At 38.7% G+C, this 13892-nt stretch overlaps 1 protein-coding gene across 1 annotated transcript in view; it reads left to right on the top strand.

The window, feature by feature from the left end:
- prkaa2 (protein kinase, AMP-activated, alpha 2 catalytic subunit) overlaps positions 1–13892 on the top strand; it is a 35404-nt gene that overhangs the window by 21290 nt on the left and 222 nt on the right. Inside the window, exons 6-10 of the mRNA XM_062038485.1 lie at positions 4340–4564; positions 4626–4788; positions 6882–7220; positions 7414–7540; positions 11176–13892. The exon at positions 11176–13892 is cut by the window's right edge and continues 222 nt beyond it. Coding sequence (XP_061894469.1) covers positions 4340–4564; positions 4626–4788; positions 6882–7220; positions 7414–7540; positions 11176–11414 — 1093 coding nt within the window. The 3' untranslated portion in view covers positions 11415–13892. The remainder of the gene's footprint in view (positions 1–4339; positions 4565–4625; positions 4789–6881; positions 7221–7413; positions 7541–11175) is intronic.

Raw genomic sequence — 13892 nt, 5'->3', positions numbered from 1 at the left:
GTATAGTATCGCGGTACTAATGCATCAAAAAACGTTACTATACTCTGTTTGAAAAGTACCGTGTAGAGGTTTCCCTCCTGTGGGTTCTCCTGACCGAAATAGATCTGCTCAGAAGCCGGGGGGTCTGGGTTGAACAATCTTTTATTGTGCTAACACACCAGGTCACAACTCTGCTCGGCGACTTTTCAGTCCCTGAATGTCCAGTGTGCGTCTGCTACAGAACTCCAACTCCCCCCAACGGTGTCTCGGCCCGGCTGCTTCTAATAATCATAGCAGGTGATTGGATGATCAGCCCCAGCTGGGTAATCCAATCACCTGCCAGCTGTGCTTCGAGGCCGGGCCTTACACACCCCGCTCCGTGGCAGGCCCGCAGACCACGCCCCCCTCCACACATCGTGACATTGCTGGTTTTACGAGCAGAGGAGCATGTTCGGCAGCGCACAATCACGGTGTACTTACAAGCAGACCGAAAAGGGCGAACTGACGCATATTGGCCTAAAAACTAACGATAAAGGTGAAGCTGTAGCACTGAAACGCCCTCAGGAAGAAGTGCTTTAAAACAGCTAACATCCATCTGCAGTCTGCGCTGTTGTAGCTACTTCTAAATCACTAATCCTTGCCTCTATGGCCACGAATAAAGTGAGTTTCTTACAAGTATCATCCCTGCAGAACGAGCAATAGCTAAACATGCTTCACTACACACCGTAGGAGGATACAATAGCTCACTGTGTCACCGCTAACAGCAAACTAGCACTCCTATAATTTTGATAGTAGGCTAATATAGCTAATATAGACACTTACATCATGTGTTGTCTTCGTTATAACACTTATATAAGACTATTAGTCATTTTGATAGTAGGCTAATATAACCAATATAGGCTCTTACATCATGTGTTGTCATACAAGACTTTTAAAGTAATTTTTGATAGTAGGCTAAAATAGCTAATACAGGCTCTTACTATACATCATGTGTTGTCTTCATTATAACACTTACATAAGACTTTTAAAGTAATTTTGATAGTAGGCTAATATAACCAATATAGACACTTACATCATGTGTTGTCTTCATTATAACACTTATATAAGACTATTAAAGTAATTTTGATAGTAGGCTAATATAGCTAATACAGGCTCTTACCGTACATCATGTGTTGTATTCATTAATAACACTTATATAAGACTATTAAAGTAATTTTGATAGTAGGCTAATATAGCTAATATAGGCTCTGACTGTACATCATGTGTTGTCTTCATTTTAACACTTATATAAGACTTTTAGAGTCATTTTGATAGTAGGCTAATATAGCTAATATAGACACTTACATCATGTGTTGTCTTCATTTTAACACTTATATAAGACTTTTAGAGTCATTTTGATAGTAGGCTAATATAGCTAATATAGACACTTACATCATGTGTTGTCTTCATTATAATACTTATATAAGACTATTAAAGTAATTTTAATAGTAGGCTAATATAGCTAATATAGGCTCTGACTGTACATCATGTGTTGTCTTCATTTTAACACTTATACAAGACTTTTAGAGTCATTTTGATAGTAGGCTAATATAGCTAATATAGACACTTACATCATGTGTTGTCTTCATTATAACACTTATATGAGACTTTTAGAGTCATTTTGATAGTAGGCTAATATAGATACTTACATCATGTGTTGTCTTCATTATAACACTTATATAAGACTTTTAAAGTCATTTTGATAGTAGGCTAATATAACCAATATAGACACTTACATCATGTGGTGCCTTCATGATAACACTTATATAAGACTATTAAAGTAATTTTGATAGTAGGCTAATAGACACATCATGTGTTGTCTTCATTATAATACTTATATAAGACTATTAAAGTAATTTTGATAGTAGGCTAATATAGCTAATATAGGCTCTGACTGTACATCATGTGTTGTCTTCATTTTAACACTTATATAAGACTTTTAGAGTCATTTTGATAGTAGGCTAATATAGCTAATATAGACACTTACATCATGTGTTGTCTTCATTATAACACTTGTATAAGACTTTTAGAGTCATTTTGATAGTAGGCTAATATGGACACTTACATCATGTGTTGTCTTCATTATAACACTTATATAAGACTTTTAAAGTCATTTTGATAGTAGGCTAATATAGCTAATATAGACACTTACATCATGTGGTGCCTTCATTATAACACTTATATAAGACTATTAAAGTAATTTTGATAGTAGGCTAATAGACACATCATGTGTTGTCTTCATTATAATACTTATACAAGACTATTAAAGTAATTTTGATAGTAGGCTAATATAGCTAATATAGGCTCTGACTGTACATCATGTGTTGTCTTCATTTTAACACTTATATAAGACTTTTAGAGTCATTTTGATAGTAGGCTAATATAGACACTTACATCATGTGTTGTCTTCATTATAACACTTATATAAGACTTTTAAAGTCATTTTGATAGTAGGCTAATATAGCTAATATAGACACTTACATCATGTGTTGTCTTCATTAAAACACTTATATAAGACTTTTAGAGTCATTTTGATAGTAGGCTAATATAGACACATCATGTGTTGTCTTCATTGTAACACTTATATAAGACTTTTAGAGTCATTTTGATAGTAGGCTAATATAGACACTTACATCATGTGTTGTCTTCATTATAACACTTATATAAGACTTAAAGTCATTTTGATAGTAGGCTAATATAGCTAATATAGACACTTACATCATGTGTTGTCTTCATTATAACACTTATATAAGACTTTTAAAGTCATTTTGATAGTAGGCTAATATAGCTAATATAGACACTTACATCATGTGTTGTCTTCATTATAACACTTATATAAGACTTTTAGAGTCATTTTGATAGTAGGCTAATATAGACACTTACATCATGTGTTGTCTTCATTATAACACTTATTTAAGACTTTTAAAGTCATTTTGATAGTAGGCTAATATAGCTAATATAGACACTTACATCATGTGTTGTCTTCATTATAACACTTATATAAGACTTTTAAAGTCATTTTGATAGTAGGCTAATATAACCAATATAGACACTTACATCATGTGGTGCCTTCATTATAACACTTATATAAGACTATTAAAGTAATTTTGATAGTAGGCTAATAGACACATCATGTGTTGTCTTCATTATAATACTTATATAAGACTATTAAAGTAATTTTGATAGTAGGCTAATATAGCTAATATAGGCTCTGACTGTACATCGTGTGTTGTCTTCATTTTAACACTTATATAAGACTTTTAGAGTCATTTTGATAGTAGGCTAATATAGCTAATATAGACACTTACATCATGTGTTGTCTTCATTATAACACTTATACAAGACTTTTAAAGTCATTTTGATAGTAGGCTAATATAGCTAATATAGACACTTACATCATGTGTTGTCTTCATTATAACACTTATATAAGACTTTTAGAGTCATTTTGATAGTAGGCTAATATAGACACATCATGTGTTGTCTTCATTATAACACTTATATAAGACTTTTAGAGTCATTTTGATAGTAGGCTTATATAGACACTTACATCATGTGTTGTCTTCATTATAACACTTATATAAGACTTTTAAAGTCATTTTGATAGTAGGCTAATATAGCTAATATAGACACTTACATCATGTGTTGTCTTCATTATAACACTTATATAAGACTTTTAGAGTCATTTTGATAGTAGGCTAATATAGACACTTACATCATGTGTTGTCTTCATTATAACACTTATTTAAGACTTTTAAAGTCATTTTGATAGTAGGCTAATATAGCTAATATAGACACTTACATCATGTGTTGTCTTCATTATAACACTTATATAAGACTTTTTTAAAGTCATTTTGATGGTAGGCTAATATAACCAATATAGGCTCTTAAATCATGTGTTGTCTTCATTATAACACTTATATAAGACTATTAAAGTAAATAGGCTATTATAGGCTCTGACTGTACCTCATGTGTTGTCTTCATTGTAACACTTATATAAGACTTTTAGAGTCATTTTGATAGTAGGCTAATATAGACACTTACATCATGTGTTTTCTTCATTATAACAATTATTTTTTAATGAATTTTAAATTTTTTGCGGCTTCAGACAGATTTTTTTTTTGTATTTTAGTTCCAATATGGCTCTGTCAACATTTTGGGTTGCCGACCCCTGGTCCAGCCCTAGTTAATACATGTGATTGGTATTGGTATCAGCCGATGTCACTCATGGTTGATCGGTATCGGAATGGGCAACATAAATTCCTGTGATTAACATTTTTGACAAGTTTTAAGCAACAATAATCAGTCAGTGTTGACATCCCAGGCTGTACGCGGGCCCAGAGGTGGACATCTGGAGCTGTGGCGTCATCCTGTACGCACTCCTGTGCGGCACCCTCCCCTTCGACGACGACCACGTCCCCACGCTCTTCAAGAAGATCAGAGGCGGCGTCTTTTACATCCCGGAGTATCTGACCCGCTCGGTGGCCTCGCTGCTGATGTTCATGCTGCAGGTGGACCCGCTGAAGAGAGCCACCATCAAGGACATCAGGTCTTGAGCCAGGCCCCCTCAATCCAAAGTGGGCGTGGCTTCACGTGTGTCCGTCTTTCAGGGAGCACGAGTGGTTCAAACAGGACCTGCCGGGCTACCTGTTCCCCGAGGACCCGTCGTATGACGCCACGGTCTTGGACGAGGAGGCCGTGAAGGAGGTGTGCGACAAGTTTGAGTGCACCGAGGCGGAGGTTGTTTCCAGCCTCTACAGCGGCGATCCTCAGGTACACCCAAGTCAGCCGGGGTCACCGTCTTTTCTTAATGTTTTGTAATTAGAGATGTCATTGCGGCCAAAAAAAAAAATGCTACAAAAAAAATCAACACACGTTACACAACATGCTCACTGAACATTGTGGATGTTCTAATAAAAAATGTCAAATCACCGTAAAACATTCAAAATTACACCCATTTAAATCCATTACAATGCATGATGGGAAAAATGCAAAACACTTATTCATATTTGGCGCATTTCAGCTGTTTGATATTTTTGGATGATTACAAAACTTGAAGGACGTCGTCACGGAAGTGAACAATATATATATATATATATATATATATATATATATATATATATATATATATATATATATATATATATATATATATATATATATATATATATATATATATATATACATATATATATATATATATATTAGGGCTGCAACTAACGACTGGCACCATACTTATTTTGATTATTGTTTGGCTTGTACAGCCCTTTGAGACACTTGTGATTTAGGGCTATATAAATAAACATTGATTGATTGATTTCTCAGCTGTTTGTAAATGTTGCAGTTTATAAATAAAGATTTATTTTAAAAAAAAAAAAAAAAAATTTTTTTTTTTTTTTTTTAAAGCCTCTGCGCATGCGCATAGCATAGATCCAACGAATCGATGACTAAATTAATCGGCAACTATTTTTATAATCGATTTTAATCGATTAGTTGTTGCAGCCCTAATATATATATATATATATACAGTACCGTTCAAAAGTTTGGGGTCACCCAAACAATTTTGTGGAATAGCCTTCATTTCTAAGAACAAGAATAGACTGTCGAGTTTCAGATGAAAGTTCTCTTTTTCTGGCCATTTTGAGCGTTTAATTGACCCCACAAATGTGATGCTCCAGAAACTCAATCTGCTCAAAGGAAGGTCAGTTTTGTAGCTTCTGTAACGAGCTAAACTGTTTTCAGATGTGTGAACATGATTGCACAAGGGTTTTCTAATCATCAATTAGCCTTCTGAGCCAATGAGCAAACGCATTGTACCATTCACCTATGTAGATATTGCACCAAAAACCAGACATTTGCAGCTAGAATAGTCATTTACCACATTAGCAATCTATAGAGTGTATTTCTTTAAAGTTAAGACTAGTTTAAAGTTATCTTCATTGAAAAGTACAGTGCTTTTCCTTCATAAATAAGGACATTTCAGTGTGACCCCAAACTTTTGAACGGTAGTGTATATATATACAGTATATACATTAGAGATGTCCGATAATATCGGGTAATACCCGATAAATGCTTTAAAATGTAATATTGGAAATTATCTGTATCGGTTTCAAAAAGTAAAATGTATGACTTTTTAAAACGGCGCTGTGTACACGGACGTAGGGAGAAGTAGAGCGCCAATAAACCTTAAAGGCACTGCCTTTGCGTGCCGGCCCAATCACATAATATCTACGGCTTTTCACACACACCAGTGAATGCAAGGCATTTTGGGTCAACAGCCATACAGGTCACACTGAGGGTGGACGTATAAACAACTTTAACACTGTTACAAATATGCGCCACACTGTGAACCCACACCAAACAAGAATGACAAACACATTTCGGGAGAACATCCGCACCGTAACACAACATAAACACAACAGAACAAATACCCAGAACCCCTTGCAGCACTAACTCTTCCGGGACGCTACAATCTACACCCCCGCTACCCCTACCCCCACCTCAACCCCGCCCCCCCAGCCCAGCCCCGCCCACCTCAACCTCCTCATACTCTCTCAGGGAGAGCATGTCCCAAATTCCAAGCTGCTGTTTTGTGACTTCAATAATAAATATGGCAGTGCCATGTGGGCTTTTTTTTTCCATAACTTGAGTTGATTTATTTTGGAAAACCTTGTTACATTGTTTAATGCATCCAGCGGGGCATCACAACAAAATTAGGCATAATAACGTGTTAATTCCACGACTGTATATATCGGTATCGGTTGATATCGGGATCGGTAATTAAGAGTTGAACAATATCGGGATATGGGATATCGGCAAAAAAGCCATCTCTATTTGTAATGTTTCATTGTGTTGTGGCCACGCAGGACCAGCTCGCGGTGGCCTATCACCTCATCATAGACAACCGGCGCATCATGACGCAGGCCAGCGAGTTCTACCTGGCCTCCAGTCCGCCTCAGGGCTCCTTCATAGAGGAGGGCTTGCCGCTGCCCCCGGGGGTCAAGCCCCACCCGGAGAGGATGCCCCCGCTGCTGGCCGACAGCCCCAAGGCCCGCTGTCCCCTGGACGCCCTCAACACCACCCGACCCAAACCGCTGGCCGTGAAGAAGGCCAAGTGGCACCTGGGCATTCGGAGCCAGAGCCGACCCTACGACATCATGGCCGAGGTCTACAGGGCCATGAAACAACTGGGCTTCGATTGGAAGGTACGTGGGAAATATGCCATGAATTGATTTACGTGGCCCCCACTTAAACAAGTTGAAAAACTTATTCGGGTGTTACCATTTAGTGGTCAATTGTACGGAATATGTACTGTACTGTGCAACCTACTAATAAAAGTCTCAATCAATCAATCAATGCTGATCAACACAGCATGCGATCACCTTGTTTGTGTGCCAGGTGGTGAACCCGTACCACCTGCGGGTGCGCAGGAAAAACCCAGTGACGGGCAACCTGGTGAAGATGAGTCTGCAACTCTACCAGGTGGACAACAGATCCTACCTGCTCGACTTCAAGAGCATTGACGGTGGGTGACAAACAAAACAATCATACCAGCTCTTTACTATGCAGTGGCACTATAATATAATTATTTTCATGTCATTTCATCTCCTCACAAAAAATATTTGGAGTTTGAATCCAATAAGTGGTACAATTACAATAAATTGTACTGAGCAACCAGTTCAATGCAATAAAATGACAACAATAAAATGTAGTCAAATTAAGAAAAGTCATAAAATGCCCTTTCATTGACACATACACTACCGTTCAAAAGTTTGGGGTCACATTGAAGTGTCCTTATTTTTGAAGGAAAAGCACTGTACTTTTCAATGAAGATAACTTTAAACTAGTCTTAACTTTAAAGAAATACACTCTATACATTGCTAATGTGGTAAATGACTATTCTAGCTGCAAATGTCTGGTTTTTGGTGCAATATCTACATAGGTGTATAGAGGCCCATTTCCAGCAACTATCACTCCAGTGTTCTAATGGTACAATGTGTTTGCTCATTGGCTCAGAAGGCTAATTGATGATTAGAAAACCCTTGTGCAATCATGTTCACACATCTGAAAACAGTTTAGCTCGTTACAAAAGCTACAAAACTGACCTTCCTTTGAGCAGATTGAGTTTCTGGAGCATCACATTTGTGGGGTCAATTAAACGCTCAAAATGGCCAGAAAAAGAGAACTTTCATCTGAAACTCGACAGTCTATTCTTGTTCTTAGAAATGAAGGCTATTCCACAAAATTGTTTGGGTGACCCCAAACTTTTGAACGGTAGTGTACTTATACATTACAACCACACCTATCATTTACATCATAACACATAGACAATACATGCTCTTGTTCACATCTGTCATCATTTGTAAAAACAACCATGATTTTAACAGACACACCTCGCAGCTTACAACAACATTTTCTCTTGCATAAGTACAAACCCTGTTTCCATATGAGTTGGGAAATTGTGTTAGATGTAAATATAAACGGAATACAATGATTTGCAAATCATTTTCAACCCATATTCAGTTGAATATGCAACAAAGACAACATATTTGATGTTCAAACTGATAAACATTTTTTTTATTGCAAATAATCATTAACTTTAGAATTTGATGCCAGCAACACGTGACAAAGAAGTTGGGAAAGGTGGCAATAAATACTGATAAAGTTGAGGAATGCTCATCAAACACTTATTTGGAACATCCCACAGGTGAACAGGCAAATTGGGAACAGGTGGGTGCCATGATTGGGTATAAAAGTAGATTCCATGAAATGCTCAGTCATTCACAAACAAGGATGGGGCGAGGGTCACCACTTTGTCAACAAATGCGTGAGCAAATTGTTGAACAGTTTAAGAAAAACCTTTCTCAACCAGCTATTGCAAGGAATTTAGGGATTTCACCATCTACGGTCCAAAGAGGAAAAGAACCATCCGGATTGTTATAGGCGCAAAGTGTAAAAGCCAGCATCTGTGATGGTATGGGGGTGTATTAGTGCCCAAGACATGGGTAACTTACACATCTGTGAAGGCACCATTAATGCTGAAAGGTACATACAGGTTTTGGAGCAACATATGTTGCCATCCAAGCAACGTTACCATAGACGCCCCTGCTTATTTCAGCAAGACAATGCCAAGCCACGTGTTACATCAACATGGCTTTATAGTAAAAGAGTGCGGGTACTAGACTGGCCTGCCTGTAGTCCAGACCTGTCTCCCATTGAAAATGTGTGGCGCATTATGAAGCCTAAAATAGCACAACGGAGACCCCCGGACTGTTGAACAACTTAAGCTGTACATCAAGCAAGAATGGGAAAGAATTCCACCTGAGAAGCTTCAAAAATGTGTCTCCTCAGTTCCCAAACGTTTACTGAGTGTTGTTAAAAGGAAAGGCCATGTAACACAGTGGTGAACATGCCCTTTCCCAACTACCTTGGCACGTGTTGCAGTCATGAAATTCTAAGTTAATTATTATTTGCCAAAAAAAATTAAGTTTATGAGTTTGAACATCAAATATGTTGTCTTTGTAGTGCATTCAACTGAATATGGGTTGAAAAGGATTTGCAAATCATTGTATTCCGTTTATATTTACATCTAACACAATTTCCCAACTCATATGGAAATGGGGTTTGTATAATACACATTAAGTTGACAAAGTTGCTGAGTTGGCAACACTGATCCCTCCTGCTACATCTTCTTATTCTCTGGCAGACCACGGGTGTGTGTATAAGCAAGCGTATACCGCCACCAGGACCTACTTTATGAAGTTATAACAACAAGATACATTTACAGACAGCCCCTTTTTATAATGTTTTTAGAGAACATTGCCCCAAATCCATTTGGAACGGTCCGAATTTGCAATAAAAAAAATAGTAATACGTGGACTGCTAATATAAGAATGTTTGGGAAACACGCACATCACAATAAGTTCAGTGTGGGGTTCTAGGGCATCATCTATCATCATCAAATTTCTTAGTACCGTATTTTCCGGACCATAGGGCGCACTGGATTATAAGGCGCACTGCCGATGAATGGTCGATTTTCGATCTTTTTCATATATAAGGCGCACCGGATTATAGGGCGCATTAAAGGAGGCATGTTGTTATAATTTTTTTTTCTAAATGTGAAACACTTCCTTGTGGTCTACATAACATGTAATGGTGGTTCTTTGGTCAAAATGTTGCATAGATGATGTTTTACAGATCATCTTCAAGCCGCTTTCTGACAGCCGCTTTGTGGGCGGTCTTATTTACGTGGCTCACCTTATGCAGCGTCTTTTCTCCGTCATCTTTGTTGTAGCGAGCAAGGACGGGAGTGGAAGAAGTGTGAAAAGATGGAGCTAACTGTTTTAATGACATTCAGACTTTACTTACATCAGTAACGGAGCAGCATCTCCTCATCCGGAAACCACAACAAGGCCAAAAATGTGTCCCTTGAAAAACCGTCCGACCGGAACTCTCTAATAACTAAAGTTCCTTGGGTGAATAATGTAAACTCACTACACCGGTATGTTTTAGCGCTTTCATGGCGAGTTTACTGACAGATATAAGTAAGAACTTTACACTACTTTATATTAGAAATGGCAACAGCGGAGGATGAATGTCCCATAACAAGAAGATAGAGAAAAAGAAGAAGCTTATCGACTAAGGGGTCGGCACAGACTATAAAGGTGGACATGCGCAATTTTTCAGGATTTATGCAGATCCAAAATACAGATCAGCAGGTACCAGAAAGTAAGAAAAGTTGCTTTTGCATAATATTGCGAAACAAAACACCATATATGTTTAATGCGCCGACAATCCATCAAGGGGTGTGGCTTCGTAGCTTACCAAAGTCCTACTAAAACATTTTGATAGATTTTTGAGCGCCGTGTGTAATGTTCTATATTCTCAATGGAACATATAAAATGTTGGTGTTGTTTACTTGAGACTTATTGCCATCATAGTGCAGTCTACACGTATCTCTTATGTTTGACTGCCGTCTACTGGTCACACTTAACATTACACCATGTACCAAATAAAATTGCTTCGAGGTCGGTAAGCAAAACCAGAATTATTCTGTACATTAGGCGCACTTTAGATTTTAAGCGCGCCGTATAGTCCGGAAAATACGGTACACAAAGAAAAGCGAATGCTAAAGTATAACAATTGTTCATGTACTTCCAGATGACATCATCGATGCGGTGGGCTTCAAGTCGGGCTCGTCCACCCCCAAGCGGTCCGGCTCGACGGCGGGCCTGCATCGGCCGAGGCTCAGCTTGGACTCGGTGGAGGTGCCTCAGCTCAGCTCGTCGCTGCCGGGCTCGCTGAGCGGCAGCTCGCCGGCGCTCGCCCCGCGCCAGGGTTCGCACACCATGGACTTCTTCGAGATGTGCGCCAGCCTCATCACCACGCTGGCCCGCTGACCCCCCCCCCCCCCCCCCCCCCCAGATCAGAGCTTTTTCCCAAAGTGTTGGACCCGAGTCCTGATGTCAAGCTGATCCAGGAACAGGAAGGTGAGCACTCGGCACCTTTTTTTTTTTCCACCTGAGGGGACATCCCAACACTGATCAGAGGTCAGTTTGTGGTCTGAGGGAGCACATGAAGATTATCCACGTACATCGTATTTCTCCCACTATGTAGCGAACAAAATCACTTTATATAAATCAAAATATTTATTTTTGGAGAGATTATTTTTAAGCATTGAGCACAGATTTATTTAAATGCTGTTTAAATGTTCTGATTAAAAGAGCAGATTTGAGAAATGAGAGTGACAGAATGTTCCGCTGGCATTAATGACACGGCACAGACACACACCATCGCACACGGAGGCTGCAAATATATTACACCTACAAATCTGACGAGGTTAATATGAAACACTCGTGTTAATTAAAGCCAGCGCGGCGTTGACGAGGCAGACATGGCGGCCTGTCACATGGACGGTAAATTAAAATGACCACTGCTCTTTTCATTATTATTACTCAGTGGAGAACTAATGAAAATGTCCCATCACTGAGAGCCTCACGCACATCAAAGGCTCCGCCCCTTCATTTATGCTGATGCCGTCATTCTTTAAACGCAACGTTTACTGCTTAAGCCCTGTGAGATGGTGTGTGCACCACTGAAGTAGCCCCAGAAACCTTCTTCCAGCTGCCTTTAAACAACCAACTACTGTATTTTCCGGGCTATAAAGCGAACCAATATTTAAGCCGCACCCACCAAATTTGAGAAAAAATACATCTTTTTACATATATAATCCGCACCAGACTGTAAGACGGCAGTAAAACGGCTGATCAAACAAAACAGAAGTCATTGTCATGGACCCATTAGCTGCGGAAGCTTGTTCTCCAATCAGCTAAACGGACTCAATAACTCCACGGTGACGTCTTGGTGAATTTACGAAACTGAAACGATACAGAAAGTATGCCGTTGAATGTGTTAGCATATTTGCTAATGCTAACAACGCTAGCAGGATTACATTACGATAGCCCATACAAATATGCATTAAAACTAGGGATGTCCGATAATACGGGGCGATAAATGCTTTAAAATGTAATATCGGATATTATCGGTTTCAAAATTATCGGTATCGGTTTCAAAAAGTAAAATTTATGACTTTTAAAAACGCCGCTGTGTACACGGACGTAGGGAGAAGTACAGAGCGCCAATAAACCTTAAAGGCACTGCCTTTCCGTGCCGGCCCAGTCACATAATATCTACGGCTTTTCACACACATAAGTGAATGCCATGCATACTTGGTCAACAGCCATACAGGTCACACTGAGGGTAGCCGTATAAACAACTTAAACACTGTTACAAATATGCGCCACACTGTGAACCCACACCAAACAAGAATGACAAACATATTTTGGGAGAACATCCACGCCGTAACACAACATAAACACAACAGAACAAATACCCAGAACCCCTTGCAGCACTAACTCTTCCGGGACGCTACAATATACACCCCCTGCTACACCCCCACCTAAACCTCCTCATGCTCTCTCAGGGAGAGCATGTCCCAAATTACAAGCTGCTGTTTTGAGGCATGTTAAAAAAAATAATGCACTTTGTGACTTCAATAATAAATATGGCAGTGCCATGTTGGCATTTTTTTCCATAACTTGAGTTGATTTATTTTGGAAAAACTTGTTACATTGTTTAATGCATCCAGCGGGGCATCGCAACAAAATTAGGCATAATAATGTGTTAATTCCACGACTGTATATATCGGTATCGGTTGATATCGGAGTCGGTAATTAAGAGTTGGACAATATCGCAATATCGGATATCGGCAAAAAAGCCATTATCGGACATCTCTAATTAAAACACTCCTAGAGACATCATACATGGGATGGTTTATTAAGTATGAGTTGTTTTAGATCTATTTTAAAACTCACAAACGTTGCTTACAATGACGAATGAAGAATCCTTTTGAGCAGAAACGCTACGAATGGATCCCGACATGAAACAGGAAGTACATTGTCAACCTGCAGCACATGCAAGTGCGCAAACTAGTTTAAAAGATGGCGCCGTAGCACAATCAATAACACCTTTTTCAGTGTCTGTCAGTGTAATATAAAAACTGTATGTTAAATACAAAACTTATTGGCTTATTATCCCCAAATTAGCCGCACTGTCTCGTAAGCGGCTTAAAGTGTTGAAAAAAGTAGCGACGTGTATTCCGGAAAATATGATATTTTTGTGTGTGTGTGTCATATGATTGTTAAAAGTCAATATTTTTTTTGCTGCGTTTTCACACAGAACCCCATCTCTTTGTACCGTTTGTTTCCTCAATGTATCATGTTTCTGAAATGGAATGTAAAGAAAAATGATGTTGAAGGGTCCTCTCGCTTTCATGTTGGCAGGGAGCACTCATGCGCTGTTGTCTTTCTGCAGTTGAA

Source organism: Entelurus aequoreus, linkage group LG27, assembly GCF_033978785.1.
Source record: "Entelurus aequoreus isolate RoL-2023_Sb linkage group LG27, RoL_Eaeq_v1.1, whole genome shotgun sequence".
Taxonomy (NCBI): Eukaryota; Metazoa; Chordata; class Actinopteri; order Syngnathiformes; family Syngnathidae; genus Entelurus; species Entelurus aequoreus.
This window is presented reverse-complemented; position numbering and strand designations above follow the sequence as displayed.